We start from the raw sequence: 17,504 nt of genomic DNA on the forward strand, positions 1-17,504 counted from the left end.
ACGGATACGGATATGGATTGGCTATAGTTATCCGAAAAATTATATTTACATGTAAATGGATAAAATATCTGATCTGTATCTGTATCCGTATCTGTTTAACACTATCCGAATCCGTCCGAAAGATAATTGGATGCGGATATAGCACTATCTGAGCCAAATCCGATCCGTTTACATCCCTACGTATTTCACTTCTCACTATTTTCAAAAAATATCACACTGAAATTTGAATTAGATATCACTTTAAACATTTTGTATTTAATTTCAATAAAACATTTTCCTCCTTTCTAAACTTGTAAAACACTATACGGCAAAACAAACATGGATCCGGATCCTCTACTTCCGAGCTGCCCCTATTGCCATGCGCCCCAAACACAGCGAGGCGGTAAAGACTGCCTTACCCCCGCTTGGGCAGGGATAAGGTGGTCTATTTGCCGCTTTGCTGTGTTTGGACCGCACACGATAATAGGGGCAGCTCGACAATATTGGACCCCGATGCAACACGCAGTTTAAAAAATGAGATTTTATTTGAGATTTTTCATTTTTTTTTGGGTTATGGAACTACGGATACAATTTCCTTGTGCACTTCACTGTGCTACATCAAATGGAACTCTAGGGATGAGGCGTTTGTTCTGGTGGCAAAAGAGGTCTTAGGGGGGAGAGCCAATTAGAGTGTGCATAAGGGCATCAACAAAGATGAGATTTTTTTTTATTTCAGAAGGGGTTATGCGGTAATTTTGCAGCTCCCGTGTTTAGGCACAGGAGCCACACCACCAAGCAGCGTTATTTTCTCATATATTAAAAAAAGGGAAAGAATGAACAAAAGAGTGCAGTTGCTTCCATTAGTCAGATAACAGTATTAAGTAAAATGGAGAGGGTTCCCATGCCGTCAATGAGGGGGGAATCTCCCACGCCACACCACTGGTGGTTGGAGGGAAACGGTATCATCTACATAGGCCCACATGGTGAGGAAAAGAGAGAATAATAAAAAGAAAACTATGTGAGGGCATATGGTATATTAGCTGCATGGGAATCTTTTACCCTAGCTTAAAATCCAATATTTTTAGTATCTCCAGTTTAAGAAAACTAATAGATGTGTGATTCATATTTAATTACATAGGAAACAACAATGGCAACCAAGCCAAGTTTCTGGTGAAAAGGATTAAAGGATCCAAATCAAAATTCAATCTGATGAAATCACATGGAACTTCTTTCACCAGTCTATGCCCAACTGCCTTGAAAGAAATAACTTCTCAATATACTGAATAACAGGAGCAGAAGCAACAATGTATTATTGCATCTGAACCCTTGCTGAGGCCTCTGAAAGCATTAAAGAACATAAAATGCAGCATATTACAATCATGAGTTTGGGTCATATAGTTTAAAAGAAGCAGAACACAGATCCCAGTTCCCACTAAATCAAACTAAAGTCTCAATGACTTGTACATTGACTGCACTTCCAACAAGAACCATTGCCTAATGATATGAAAGTTCAGTGCAAGATACTAAATTAAGCCCATTGAGTTTTCGTCAGCTTTTAAGGGATAACTATACTTTTAACCGAACCAATCCTATGTGCTGTTTTGGATTTGAACCCTCTACCTCTTGGTTGCAAGGTACACCATTTGAATGTGTGGCCATTATAAAGTCATTGAAACGATTTCAAGGTCATTATATTAATTATGGTCACAGGGTTACTAACCATTCTCATTCAGCTTTTGCAAGAGCCGTGCCTTCGTAGGAAGGGCTAACATCCCAGCAGCAACAACTGTCCTGATGGCCCGTCCATGGTGGGGAGCAAGAACCTTGGCATAAGCCACAGAAGCTGGAACCTTCAGGGAGTTTCCCCTGCCAATGATTTATCCATTATTAGTAAGTTTTGCACAATTCAATCACAAAATGCCAATCCATCAACATAGATCTATTCTGTGATTGTGTAAACAATCACATATATTATAAAGACATTAATAAGGGCATGTACTCAATCTTGTATTAGTGGACCCCTATAAGCAGCTGCCTACTTATAGCGATCAAACCTAACATTCAGAAACCTATATGTGAGAGAATTTCACTAATTTGACCAACTTCAGCCAAGTTACAGCTATCACATCCAGATCAAAAACTGATCGAATAGAGGAATTGATGACCGAAGCAATTTTATGAACGAGCATACATTAAGAAAATTCTCTTTTCTTTTTTTTGCAGGGGAGGGGGGGTGACAGTGATGTATAGGAAACTACAGTAAACACAACGCTATTGCACACAATAATTCCGAGTACATCAAGAACTGTAGCCACTGTTCAATTGATCCCACTGGAATATCCCCCATGTTAAAAACTTCAATGGTACCCAGTACGTGCGTTGACCTTGAATAGATTTTGTTGTCTCCTATGATGAGTTGATGACTAAGTAGTTGGTTGGCTGGTTAGGATCAAATTGTTTTTTCCAAGGTTACTTTGTGGCCTATCCGATATCCGATGATGTTTGCTTTTTTTTTTGGGGGTGGGGGTGTGGAGGGGTTCAAGGTTTTAAGTATTTCATGACAAGTTTATTTGCAGACACATTGTGTATCCAGCTCATTCTTTAATCAGAAAATTTAAGAAAGAACAACAGAAGGTCCAAAACCTAGCCCGCAAAACTTCAATGGTACAGAAATTGCCTTGATTTTCAATCTAATAGAATTTTCTGTTTTCTATTCGACACAAGACATGGGTAACACTGATTAGACGGAGGGCTAAACCATGTATGGCCAAGATGCTCAAAGTACCCTAAGACCTGTAGGAATCTTATGAAACATGTGTTTTGTCTGTCCATCATATACATAAACTTGAAGAACAAGAAAAAGGAGGCATAACATAGCCTGTGCTCAATACATTTTTGGGGATTTCAAATCTCCGAAAACTTTTGAGTAAATATCTTAAAAACCCCTCAGAAAAAAACCCATTGTTTAATTTCTATGCTTGTTAAACACTCCCAATATAAGATCCTACCTCATTCCTGCCTTCTAGTAGCATTTTTTTTGTTGGGCATATAATTTTGTTTTTAAAGGTGGCAATTCCTCTAAAATGAGAATTTTTTTTTTTTTTTTACTTTTATTAATAACAACCTATAACTCTTCAATTATGATTTTTAGGGTTAATTTTGTCTTTAGTAAATTTGAACAACTAAAATGTTTGAAGAGGCTATTGGATAGATTTTTATCGTTTATGAGTTTTATGGACATAAAAGTTGGGCACTGTGTTTTGGTATTAGAAATATTTTCCCAAACCTTGTCTCCCATTAACCAAAAAAAATAAAATAAAATACTATGGAAGGTCTAATCAATAAACTTTCTACAAAACTAATTAAGCAGAAGGCATCCGGTAAGTTGTCCAGAAATATGCAACGCGAAGTAACCTTAACACTAATATCTTCAAAGAAAACACCTAATCAGAAGGAGAAGAGAATGAAGATATATGTTTGACAGACAACAGGTTCCATAATTATCCTTCTAGCAAACAAACAAACAACAAACTCAGCCTTATCCCAACTTAATGGGGTTGGCTACATGGATCTAAACAAAACAAAGTAGTGAAAACAGCGTTCTAACCAAGAAAGGGAAAGAAAGATGGGAAAAGAGGGATGGGGAAAGAGATGAGAAATGAAAAATAGAAATGACAAATGAAAGATAATAAAAATAGTAAGAGGACAGAGTCACAACCCAGTACGTCAGGAGAATCACAGCTAAATGGGGTCTGCATGGATCTTAAACAGCGTTCTAACCAAGAAAGGGAAAGAAAGATGGGGAAACAGATGAGAAATGAAAAATAGAAATGACAAAAGAAATATGATAAAAATAGTAAGAGGACAGAGTCACAACCTAGTACGTCAGGAGAATCTCAGCTAAATGGGGTCTACTACATGGATCCTTGCCCTCCAATCCAATAGACTCTATCCGATGTCATAATTATCCTTCTAGCATTCCATACAAATGTCCAAATCTGAAAGCAGGGAAGACCAGCTTTCCACAGGCTTTTGTTTTCAGCTTCTGGCATTTGCACCATCACATGCAAGGTTTTCACACAGAAACACCTTTTAGTACTAAAGCCTAAATCATAAAATTAGGTTCCTCGATGGTTATAAGGAACTATAGACCCCAAATGCAGACAAATATTTCAAATCCCCAAACTGTGAACAATATAAGTTACTCATAGAAATTAGAAGGTCTCGCACACTATTCCTTTGACAATCATGCTGAGTTGTCCAATATCTTCACAACTCCCAGAGGGGATCTCAGTAATACATAAACAGTAAGTACTCTCTGTCCCCCAACCCTTCCCCCATCTCTGAACATTTCAAAAATATCAAGTACATCTAGTTTTGTTGTAACATTTTGACCATTGTTATCTTCAATTCAGTTCAATTTCCTTCTTCAGTCAAACAATTGTGAAGATCTGGTACAATTTTAGTAAGTCCAACACATAAAATTATGGTCTACGTGATAAAATCTAACGCAAAAAAAATGAATCATTCATGGAATCAAAACACATTTAATAATGGTTTCTGTAATAAAAACATAATTTGCAGTGTCATAACGCAATTCAGTTATGTCAATGCACCAAATGAACACAGGGAAAAAGAGTTTAGAACATACTTTGAAGCTAGAATTTGCTGGAATAGAACCCTAACCATATCAATTCCACGTTTCACTTTAAGAAGGTTTCTCGAATGACTACCATCTTTCTTCACACAGTCATTCTCAGTATCTCGATCCAGTAAAGATTGTAATGATTCAATCGACTTCGACGCTTCAGCTAGACCATGAACCTGTCATGCACCGAAATAGAATGGAAACTATGAACCATCAAGTCGAAATTGCCCAGTAAATGTGACACACTTTAAAAAAATAACGCCATTAGTCGAATAAGAAAATCAATTTAATAACGTAACAAAAGCAGATGAATTTGATACGTCTGCCACGAAATCCATCTCTGCAAATTTGAATGTGATCCCCAAGCAGCCAAAGAGAGGGGAAATGAGAGAGCAAGCACGAGAAAATTCCACGAGCTTGACGTCTTGGGTTCCAGAATTTACTGTAGCAGAGAGATCTTTGAATGCCTCTGCAATCTTTGCCAGAGGTTTGCCTTCTTGCGCCATGGAACGTCTCTCTCTCTCTCTCTTGATTTATACTGAAGCGCAGAAAACCTCGTTTGAGAAGTTAGAAACAGAGAATAATGGAAATGAGTGAAGTTTTATTCTGAAGAGCTGAAACCTTTGCTTGAGAAGTGTCGTGGCAGAGAATAATGGAAAAGTGTGAAATTTTATTCGGTATTATTATGACACGTGGCGACCATATGAAAGCAATAATGTAATGACATTATTTGATTCTCTGCGTCTAGATTTTGTTCAGGGACTTTATTCGGTTTTGATTATATCCTACCTTCTTGTGTGATTGTTTATTGCAGAAGTTTAGGGTGTTAGATGGTGCGGTTATGAAGCCTTTGTGTTTTTTTAAGAGAACTAGCGGAAAGGCTCGTTAGTTTAAGCGAATAGAGGCAGATGATCAAGGTGGAGATTGTCGATCCAATGAGGGGACGAAGTCCGGAAGAGAAAGGCCGAAGCTCCTATAGAGACAAAATAAGGATTGTTGAAGTTCCAGAGATCGAAAAGGGATTTGAGGGCCAGAGCCGATGAAGACTTGTGGAAGACGTTTTAGGGTCTTAGGCATTCAAGTTTTCGTTTTCATGTGGGAGCGTTATATGTTGAAGTTTCCTACAACTGTTGCATATAAGGTGTTCGATACTTTGTCTAGCTAAGCATATACACTCCTGACCTCGTGCTGCTGTTTTGCTTGTTTCTGTTCTACCTAGAATTAAAGTTTGCATCATCTGGTTTCTTGACAGAAACCCTTCTCTGCCATTTGTGCGTGTTTTTTTATCGGTCGTTTGGGCGTGTCTCTCCTCCGCCATTTGTGCGTGTACTACTTCTCTTCTCCTTTTTTGCTCCGTTCACCATGATCCTTAGACTCGTCAGTGACAATATCGACGACGATGACGATGACCCCACCCCTTTTTTCAAGGTTCATTACCGCCCTGTCTTTTCCGTTTTCTTTGTTTGTTTGTTTGCTGGTGTTGCTGTCCCAAGTGCTGGTGGCACTACGTTTATCGTCGACTCAAAAATTCCAGCCGCTGTTCTACCTTCACCATACTTGTCCTATCGTCGAACGAACCTCCACTCGCCGATCCAGCAGATCCTTGAAGATCTGTTCGAAAGTAGGCTGTGGCAACATTCCAGATGGTTTTTTAACTGTCTATCGAAGCTCTACTCGTCCATCCAGCAGAACTTTGTCTCTCTAGCAGGTCTGTTTGAAAGTAGATTGTGGCAGCGTAGCAGCCGCATGGGAGGTCTGGTGTTTTTGGTATGTTCGGCGCGTATAGGCCCCCCTCTATTGGCACGTATGTGCATACGCTTATCTTTGGCTCTGTCTACAGCTTTTTCTTTAGGGATATGGTTGTAATCCATCCCCTACTCTGGATGATCCAGTCAATGGCATGTGAGACCGGATCAATTTCCACTCTTTGGTTTTGGATATCGTATATCCATACTTTATGTTTATCATGCTCTCTATCTATCTTATGTATTTTATTTACCTTTGTTTGGCGTTGGGCGCGCATGAATGAATAACCCTCTTTTCTATCCAAAAAAAAAAAAAGATGGTGCAGTTATCGGTTGAAAGGTATTGGGTTATATATATATATTTTTTTGTGGGTAGAAAAGAGGTCATTTATTGGCGCAAGATTAGCACAAGGTGTCCGTCTTGCATAAGACAAGGCCTTCCACGCTAAGGAGTCAGCCATGCTATTAATCTCCCCAAAAATTTGAGAAAAAAAATACAAAATTCAAACATGAGAACTAGAAATTTAACATCCACGAGAATACTATAAATTTCAAGGAGAGGAGGAAGGTCGGCATTGTTTATGAACTTGATCAACTCGTTGTTGCCAACTTCTACCTCGATGTTGAGAACCCCTTCGAAGATGCATTAAAGAAAACCTTATCTTAAAGCTTCACCCTCGGTGGGAGAAAAAAATGATGTTGGTTTTGATGTGGCTGATACAAGAAGACCATTGGAATTCTTTATAACAAATTTGAGACATTCTGCATTTTCTCTTTGAGACGCATCAGAGTTATTTTTTTGGTAAAAGACGCACCAGAGTTGAGCTTGAAGAAATGAGGATTTGGAGGTTTCCAAAGAGGAGATATAGCGGGAGATCTGTGAATTGGGCGGGTTGAGATCTTTGACTGATTTGTAGCAGATATAGAAAATTCTTGAAAATCTCTCTCCTCTAGTTGAATAACGTCGATAGGAGACCAGTTCCTTCCCCTGAAACTCAACTCATTTCTAACACGCCAAAGATTCCGGCAAATATAAGAGAACACGCCTACTATTTCCTTTCCACCTTGAGGAATAAAATACCAATTCATAATCGTCAGAACCAAGTGAGGATGATTTTGTGGTGGTATAAATGAGAGTTTTTACCAAACCAAGCCGCTCGAGCAAAACAGCAATCTAGAATAATTAATATGATCAGCAGACTCATCCTTAGCACCATAGCGATGGGCAGCTAGGTTCAATAGACTTTGCATAATAAATGTCATTTTTAGCAACCACCACCCCCCCCCCCCCCCCAAAAAAAATGATGGTGCTATTATGGAAAAAAGTCCCAAATTAATCTGTGTGATAGATGATCTTCTCATGGATAATTCCTCACATAGGAGCAGAAATGATCACCTTACCCACTACCCGAATACATTGCCCAAGATGGGGTGGGGTAGGGTGGTCATTTCTGCTCCTATGTGAGGGATTGGAGGGAATTGAAGCGGACAGCGAATTGGAGGTGATAAAAATTCTATCCTCATGATGGAAAATATCATTCAATATATCAAGTCTCCATAGGCGATTTTCTGGATCAATCAACTCCGATTCCAATGTCAGCCTTTTATTTATTTTTTTTCTGGTGGAAATTCCAATGTCAGCCTTTGTGGATTAAAATAAGGATATTTCAACTTAAAATTTGGTGATGACGTTAACCAATAGTCATCCCAAATGTGTATCACCTCAGTAGAACCCACCACCCAAAGGAGACCAGCTTGGATAGCCTTGCGCCCTTCAACTATACGTCACGAATAATTCTTCCTTGAGAAAAAAGGATTAATACCACATCCTCAATATTGCCTCCATTTGTATATTCTTCATATGGCAAACCGGGAACCAACTTATCTTCCAAAATAAAACTCCCAAGTCCCAACCCTTACCATCTAGTCAATCTCATCAATTGTTGGGAACATGGTCTAGACCCAAACACCACATAACCATAACCAAGACTCGGCCCCAAAACCAAAACACTTACCACCCATTGATTTTTACCTCACCAACACCACCTCGAATCATGTTGTCATCATCTCCGATGTGAGTTTCGATCACAAGACCAATAATGCTGGATGGGCAAATGTTATTATACAAGGAAAATTACTTAAACACCCTCCAGATTATTGCCCAGTTTCTTAATATCCTCCCTTTTTCAAAACCTTACTTTAACACCCCCTGCAATTTACCATTTTTTTCAAGTAGGTCTTGTTCGTTAGTCAGTCACCGTTTAGTGATGACATCATGAATTAGAAAAAACTTAAATACTCAAACTACCCTTTAAAGGTAGTGAAGTGACCTTTTTACCCCTTCTCCTCCTCCTCCTTCTTCTTGTTCTTGCAACCCCGCCACCCCTACCCACTACTGTATTGCATTTGCAACACGACTGTTTAGTGCCCGTGGAATGGAAAAAAAAATTATAATAACCCTAAGAATTTTATATTTCTAGATACAAAGGCTACTTCTAGGGTTCTTGGGGATCGATTCCATCTCAGTTTAAATTCAGGATAGAAATTGGTGCTCAAGAACCCTAAAATCAATCCAACCAAAAATAAGAAATTTCTAAGGAACAAACTAAGTTTTGGATTTCGAAATGAGCAGAAATTCAGAAAAAAAATCCCAATTGAAATCGACATCTATTGCTAACAATTAACATCAAGGGAAAAGAAGGTTGCTCTGTGAAATTACTAAATGAACCTTGATCGAGTCCCATTCCTATAACCCCTGCCGTCTCCATCTTCCACTTTGCTATCATTCAAATCAGAAGTCCTCATTCCATCTTCAACACCTCGAAGCCTTCTCAATAGTTGATTCCCTTGAAAATATCAAACCACAAGTGAAACTGTAGGGGAGTAAGAGTTACTTATGGTTGCAGGGACTCTGAAAATGTAAGTTGATGCAAGGGTTTCAAATTCAATGAGCTTTAGAAAATGTCTGAATGATTTCGGTCGTGATTTGTAGAAGATTGGATAATTTTTGAGGTGGGTAGTTGAAGGATGGGTTCCTTGGAGTTACATAGAAATGGCTGGAAATAAATATTTGTTATCATTTTTTTTTCACTCCAATAGTTATTTTCATGGATGTTTGAGCGCAAGTGCCATGTGGAGAGCTTAGATGTCTGCACCTGGCTTCACCAGTTTTCCAAGGGGCTTTGAGGCTGCAAATTGATATACAAAGATCCGTGGGTGCTTCTTCTCCGGCGACTGCAACATCCTCGATTTGGGATTTTTAATGTTTTTCAAGGTTAAAACATGTAAAGGGCAAATGTGTAATTTACACTTAATAAGTTTCAATAGAAATGGTTATAAGTAGTGGTGTAAATGAATAGCCGAAATCCGTTTCCGTATCCGTGTTCATATCCGTTTAGCACTATCTAAATCCATCCGAAAGCTAAATGGATGCAGATACAGATAGACTATAGCTATCCGAAAAGTTATATTTACATGTAAACGGATAAAATATCCGATCTGAATCCGTGTCCGTATCCGTTTGGCACTATCCGAATCCGTTCGAAAGCTAATCGGATGCGGATGCGGATATAGCACTATCCGAGCAGACTAACACTGTCAGGTTTCTAGGGGGTGTCCAAGTAATTTTCCCTACTATTTATAACGAAGACTTTATATATGCCCAAACAAATATTAGAAGGACACCTTCACCCTAAGAAGCAGAAGTGAGAGGAATCAAACTAGAAGTCGAGGGAGCAACAATTTCAAAACTGCAGGAAATAGAAATTTGGAGGATCCTAATAAAAAACCATGACCTTGGGAAGTATTCCCCTTTCTCTTGAATATTTAGTATATTTTAAACAATTTTAATTTGATTTGTATTAAGAAGGTAGATAGACATCAAATTATGGTAACTCAAGTGTTAGCTAAGTTAGCTAGATCTAAACAAATGTGGGGAAATGATCTAAGTTACCTTGGGCCCGCATGATAACACTTCTATTTTTGTTTTTGTTCCTAGAAACCAAAAAAGAGACCGGTTCATTTTTTTTGTTTTCAAGATAAACCCAGGACAAAAATGCAGCTAAGAAATAAAAAAAAGAAGCTCCTTTTAAGAACTTCTCAATTCCAGAAATAAAACGGTAAATAAATCCACGAGACTCCTCTCATCTCCACGATCTCCCGAGACTCGAGTGCCATCTTCTCCAGCAAAGTCCATTGCGGTAAGCTCCTCTTCTGATCTCGCTCCATCTCTCCCCTCTCTCTAATCTCTCTCCATCTCTCCCCTCTATATCTCTTTCTGATCTCTCTCCATCTTTTCCCTAATCCCATATTTTTATTTTTTTTTATATAAGTTTCATTCTCCATCAATGGACACTTCTAGATGGAATATTTCATTGCGTAGAATTGGTGAACACCTCTAGAAATACTGGACTACCAATTCTATTCAAACGGATTTGTTTCTACTTTTGATAACAATATCTACCAACTCTATTCATACGGATTTGTTTCTGCTTTTTATGTTTGAGATTGTGTTGGTGAAAAATCCAACATCTACACACAGGGGCACACCGCAAGTGGTGGAGGTAGTGCGGGCATGCCAGGGCCTTTGATGCAGACCCAAACGGAACTGGAAACGGCCTATCTTAGCTTCCAACCAGGACGAAACAGTCCGTTCTACCGACCTAGACGAAATGACCTGTTCTAACTTCCAGCAAGATTGAAACTGCCTGTTCTGACTGGCGAAACAGTCTGTTCTAAAAGGCCGAAAATAACCTGTTCTGACTTCTAACCAGGACGAGAAGGGGATCCTTCCATGCCTGAGTAGCTCTAAGATCTTTTGGGTAAAAGCAAATCACGATGAACAAAGCAAAGGAAGAAGATTGAAGATCAAATTGCTTACTTGCAGTCAATATCCGATTAGAGTCATTACAACTTGCGAGATCCGACATTGGCGAGATTTACAACTTGACGTTTACAGTACAGCTGTTCTACGATCAATCGCATACTCTCACAAAAACGAATCTGATGAAGCTACACAACTTTGCCAGCCATGGATTGATGGAGCTTGCAACTTGATGTTAATGGTCGCCTTCTGAAACACGGGCCAAAAGACAAGATTGCTGGAGTTGTTCTCCAAGCATCTCCCAAAAATGGTTTTGATGAAGCTTCCACAACTCTGCCAGCCACGGATTGATGAAGTTTGCAACTCGATGATGATGGTTGTCTTTTGAAACACATGCCAAAAGACATGGGTGCTGGAATTTTTTTTCAAGCAAGACCTATATGAATGCCCCTTGAAACACAAGCCAATGAGGCATTGGTGGCTGGAACCCAACTCCAGCAAAAATTACAGAGCAGGATGAAAGATTACATCCTGAAAGAAAAAAAGAAAAGATAAAAGATAGACTCTGTTGTAGAGTGTTTTGTTGGTCCGTTGGATGATGTCCCTTCTTTTTGCTTGGCTTTGTCTTATATAGAAGATATTCACTTGGTAACTCCCATAACTGATACTTCCACCTGCTTCCTTGTATTGGGGCCACTTTCACTGCAAAGTACTTATCTCTTGTGCCATGTGGCCATGTGGGATTTGTAACCTCCCACCATCTATAGTCATGGCGGGTCCCACCTCTCCATTTTGTTAAATCAAATTTAAAATGGTAATTCTTTGATGGTAGCATGCAATGCATGGTCTTATGGCACGTATAACCGAATCTCAATTTGTGAGATTTGGGTGCAAACAGATTGCAGTTTAAAATTTTATGAACTAGAAATTTTTGTGGGCATGGTTTAAGACCTGCTCTTGAATGTGTGATCCATAAGAATTTTATGGAGATATGGAAGTGGGTCTTTTGCGTTCTAACTAGTTCTGGTTACCAAATTTATATATGGATTCTGAACTGATAAATGAGTTCCCAAATTGCTGGATTTAACCCTCAAGTCGGTTGAACAAGATGGATGGATGTTAGATTGAAATGGTTATAGCGCTAGTGAAACTGAAAGGAAAGAGCAGATGCTTTGTTCTAATCGGAAGTTCAGAAATAGAAATTACTACGTTCTATCAAACGCACTTTTCCCCCCAGAAATTTGGCCCAAAAGCAGAAATATCAAAACTTATGTTTGAAACAGAAACAGGGCCCAGAAACAAAAGTGTAGTACCAATTTGAAAATGTATTGATGGGTTTCTTTTCACCCACGATGAGAACAAACTTTATCTAAGGAAAATGGGAAAAGACTGGGCACATCGCCGGGTTGCCCCACATGTGTCATCCCTTCTCCTCACTCTTTGGAAAAGATCCCTTTGCTCTCCTATATCCAACCTTATGATTGGAATTTGCCGTTAGCTTACCGAAAGCTTACAGCATGCCCATCCCTCTCCTTATATAAAATCTTATGAAAAAAAAGGAGAGAACTGTGAAGTCATTATGATCCAGGGTTTTTATGCATGACTATGTACATATAAAATCTATGTACGTACACAATCTTGCGTTCAACTGTGAGTCAGGTTGTGAACGTACGAGAATGGCCCGGCTCACAGCCGTTCAGATGGAATTCAGCCGGTGGCACTCCCATGGAGTGGATTCCATTTCAACGGATGTGAGCCGTTGTGAACGTCAGCCCAACTCTTCAACTGTTGGATGACACTTTGCCCCCAACCCCCATCTAACGGTTGAAGGCACGACGAGGACAAAACCTTTTGCCAGAAAAATAAATCCAAAATAAAGAAGAAACTGGAACTATTTCGGGGACGAGCTCAATTTTAATTACTTTTCATGCCCTTCTCCCTCCTTCTCCCTCCTCCCCCGGACTTAGACCCAGACCATCCAACCCACTCAAGGACTCAAAATTTCTTCCATTTGCCTGCTCCGCTGTTCTGATCGGCGTTTCCTTTGAAATGTCCTCTCCAAATTACAATATGTCGGGCCTTTTTCATTGGTAATACATTAGACAGCTGATCTCTTTCCACGATCCAGTAAGTAGAAAACTACAAACATATTTCAGAGTATTTTTTTTTTTTTTTTGTATTTTCGATAGTAGTGGCGAATCCGATCTTCTTTCTCTCTCATACAGTCATACGTTAGATCCAATCCACCTTGAGAAAATTTCCTCTCTTATTATTATTATGTTCTAATTGTTCCCCCCTCTTCTTCAGATTATTGAAGTAAGATCTATTGCGGTGGTAGTCGAGGAGAAACGATGGAGTGGACTACGGTCCAGCACCTGGATCTCCATCATGTTGGTCGGGGGCTCAAACCTATGCAGCCTCATGCTGCTGCATTTCATCCCAATCAGGCATTAATAGCAGCAGCCATCGGAAACTACATAATTGGTGAGTCGCCTATATTGTATCTGTTACATAAAGATTTAGAGTTTCAGTTTCGAGTATTACTTGCTTGTTTGGAACTGTTATGCCATGATGAAACGTTCAGGGGCTTTAGATCACACCACTGGCTAGGGTCTTTGGTCACTGTGACAAACGGGACTGATACATTTAGTTTGGTTGTTTTGGAAGTAGATTTTCCCAGCGAGAAAGTGAACTTCTAATTTTTGTTACTCTGAATCTTTAGAAGGGTTTGAGGAATGAATGATTTCATGCAACAACTGCGGTGTACTATTCTACCACCATCAGTCTTGTTTGACCCATAACATTGAACACACTTCAACTTTGCAATCTAGAATCCATGAACTCCATTTTAATTTAAATATACAATTTATTATCGAGTCCTAGAAAATTAAAACTGTAAGTGCAACCACATGTTCCTTTTCATTGTTAATCAATACTGAGGATTGTTGACTTCAATTTGAGTATCCAGAATCTATGCGCCCATTGGACGTTAAATGTCAAGGTTTTCTTGAGTTATAGAAAACCAAAATGGATATGAAATGCTTCATCATGTGGATAATTCGTACTGTCTAGGTCAGAGATACCAATCTATCAGTTTAACCGGACCTCATAGCTTAGAATTAAAAGGAAAGAATATTGATTGTGCCGCATAACTGAAAACTTCTTTGAATGAATTAATATATAGAGGAAGATTTCTTTGCTTGTCTACAAAGTATACCTTGGAATTCTTGCAGGCTACTGAACAATTAATTGGAAGCTGACTATATTTTTGCAAATGTGCTGTCCTTTAATATTACTTTTATTTTAACATAATTTAGCAATATATAGGATTTGGTTGACTAAAATCAAAATCATTGCAGCATCACAATTCACAAACAGTCATTGGGATTCATTAATGGGGGTATTCTAAGTCACATAATGATAAGGTTTAGAAAGCCTCAGGTAAGCAACAATTGCAGGATAGGAACAGTAAACCAGAATAAAGAAAGTTAATTAACTTGTGAAAGACGGATCTGATATGGACCACACTTCTGGTTTAGTCTACATGGGTATGGCGAACAAACCAGCAAAGTTTAAAGAAGAGATGGTCAGATTCAAAGACATGAAACCCTGCTTGAATTAGGAAAGTGAAACTTAAAATAGAAACTAGAATCCAAAATTAACTTCCAAATTAGAAATTACCAGAGTAACTACTAGATTTGGTAGTGGAGATTAGAAACTTCGAGAAGTCAGATTTAGAAACTGATGGAAACAGAAAATAGAAACTGAGCAACTGCAAAAACAGAAGTCCAATTAGAAGATCAAATCAGTTTCAGGACAAGACAGGTACTTCAGAAAACAGACCAGCAATGGTTTTTCCTGAAATCAATGGTTAAGTTGATAAACAGAAACTGTACTGAACCTGAACCAGAGAAGAGAAGAAAAAAGAACGAAGAAGGATGTGATCAGGAGTCCCACCTGATCTGCAGGGCAGGAATCCCACCGGACTGTAGCCCCTTGCAAACTTAGGTAAAGAGTGCTTAAACTGACAGACAATAAAAAGAAAGGCTAGAGGCAATCCTGACCATAAAAGGACATAAAAAATATAAACAAAGATTGACTCTAGATTCTAGTTTTCACAGTCAGGCTGTTGGGAGGTTCCTTAAACTGAACAGAAAACTGAAATATAATAAACAATTGACTCCAAAACAGATCTGAAATTTATAGGATGTATCCCAATCAGTCTAAACAATTTTTTTGTTTTAACCCGAATATTCACTGGGACCCGGGCCAGCCCCTAAGCTTTTATTAATAAAGAACTCCAAAAAAGGATGAAAACAAGGGGAAAGGGGACTTTCCCGCCTTACCCCAGCCCAAGAATAAAAACAGTTAACCACCACTCAAAGGAATAATCTCACATCCCGATACCCAAAAAAAAAAAATACAACTTATTTCTTTAACACAGGAAATCCCATTGCATCCTCTCGAATAATTCGCCGCAAGCTCTGAGATAACTGAGATTCTCCATAACACACCAAATCCGACGCTGCCTCACAAGCCCGGTTGGCCAATAAATCCGCAGCTGTATTCCCGTCACGGAGAATAAAAGAAATCATCGGTCTAAGCGAGTCAATCAACCCCAAAATTTCCTGAAACCAGTCTAAACAACTTGGAATTAGTAAAATAAAGGAAATAAGACTCCTAAACTGACCCATGATTTCTGCTGTAGAGAAGAACCCGAACTGAGCCAACTCTTGAACTATAGGCCAGGTTTGGACCAGAACTAAACCAAACTGGATGAGACCAAACCGCAGGGTGTTCTTCTTCCTCTTTCTACTGCTGGAATTGATGGAATTCTGCATCATTCATGGGATGGGACACATAAACCAAAAATTTACAAAGAGGCACATACACAACACCAAAAACAGAATAGTAGACATATTATACTGTATTTATATTTGCAGTTCAAATTCAGCAACTATCACCAAAGTGAACTCCTTAGACCACATCCTAGTGTCCTTTGGCCCAGTCAGCTTGACAAATCCAAGAATTCAAACAGTCTGGGAATGATTTGACTTTTCCCCTTGAACACTCTTCTATTTCTTTTTATCCATCAACACCTTGGAGTTGCGTGTGGCACCATCTTGTATAAAATACTTCCTTTCTGACCAATATCAACTGCTGGCTATTATGAGAAAAAAAAATTCTGGGTAACTCTGGAAGTTATGAAAATTATATTAAACAGATTTTAAAGAAAAAAAGAAAAAGAAAATAGATTCCAGAAGTTAATCCACAGGACTCCTGAAACTTCACAGCGTATAAACAGGTGACTTTTTTCTTCATCATTCTCTCAAAGATTACACCTGCTGGAGCAAGGTTTTAAAACTTGGGTTTTGACCTGCCAGAAACCAAGATATAGTCGAAACTGGTTGAAACCTGTGACTTTTTCCCAGCCAACCCGAGTTGGTGGTTTCGAAGCCCAGAAATGCTTTTTTTTTTTTAATCTGATTTTTTGTATGCAGCCTATTTTTGACATTCTAAACACAATGCATGAACTATTTTCACAAAAAAAAAACCTCAAAAAGTAAATGGTTTTATATTTATTATTTCATTTACTTAAGATATTATTCATAAATAAGCAAATACCCCCCTATTTGAATCCAATAAAAATAGTTGAACAATCAAATTCCAAAGAGATAAAAAGTCAACCCCCCTAGTTCAAGAACAAAAACTGGATTTTTCGACAGTAGGTGCAATTTTCAACTTTTTAATGCTGGGTTTTTTCGCAAATCTAAAAATTTCATATATCTTAATATGGTAAAACATTTCTAAAAACCAAAAGTGCGGTAAAATATTTATTTTTATTTTTACAAACATAAAAATATATCCCACCAATAAAAATAGTTCAATCAAACTTAAACAACAAATATAAAAAGATGTCACTAAACACAGAATTGAAAAACAAATGTCTGTAAATCCCAAATGTACTATTTTAATGCTTACAACATCCACGTCCGTCTTTCTGGAATCACTTCTATAAATGATATTTTCCAAGCAGCGTCACTGTGAATTTTTTGTTGGGCATTCACGTACATCTCTGGTGTAAGATCTGGTAGGTGTCCAACAGAAGTTGACAATCCTTAATGCTGTAGGGTCCATCTACAAAAGGATCAATAGGAGGCACAGTAGTAGTAGATGCTTCAAGAACTGAGGTGGATGTGGGAGTGGTATTGCCCGCCCGTTCCATTTTCCAATTAATGAACTTTTTTTTTGGATGAATAAAGAATTATATTACCAAAGAGAAAGAAACTACAAAGGCCCCAGAAGGGGG

The 17,504-nt window shown here is 38.5% G+C and overlaps 2 protein-coding genes across 2 annotated transcripts in view; one reads left to right on the forward strand and one right to left on the reverse strand.

The window, feature by feature from the left end:
• Positions 1 to 1,098: 1,098 nt before the first annotated feature.
• LOC122640371 (accelerated cell death 11-like) lies at positions 1,099 to 5,173 on the reverse strand. Its single transcript, XM_043833538.1, has 4 exons — positions 4,948 to 5,173; positions 4,631 to 4,803; positions 1,700 to 1,845; positions 1,099 to 1,317 (listed from the first exon to the last, which is right to left on the reverse strand). The coding sequence occupies exons 1-4, from the start codon at positions 5,131 to 5,133 to the stop codon at positions 1,289 to 1,291; spliced, it is 534 nt and encodes a 177-aa protein (XP_043689473.1). The 5' UTR covers positions 5,134 to 5,173; the 3' UTR covers positions 1,099 to 1,288.
• An 8,094-nt stretch (positions 5,174 to 13,267) lies between these two features.
• LOC122639692 overlaps positions 13,268 to 17,504 on the forward strand; it is a 105,001-nt gene continuing 100,764 nt past the window's right edge. Inside the window, exons 1-2 of the mRNA XM_043832594.1 lie at positions 13,268 to 13,325; positions 13,502 to 13,678. Coding sequence (XP_043688529.1) covers positions 13,546 to 13,678 — 133 coding nt within the window. The 5' untranslated portion in view covers positions 13,268 to 13,325; positions 13,502 to 13,545. The remainder of the gene's footprint in view (positions 13,326 to 13,501; positions 13,679 to 17,504) is intronic.

This window comes from Telopea speciosissima, chromosome 9 (genome assembly GCF_018873765.1).
Source record: "Telopea speciosissima isolate NSW1024214 ecotype Mountain lineage chromosome 9, Tspe_v1, whole genome shotgun sequence".
Classification (NCBI taxonomy): Eukaryota; Viridiplantae; Streptophyta; class Magnoliopsida; order Proteales; family Proteaceae; genus Telopea; species Telopea speciosissima.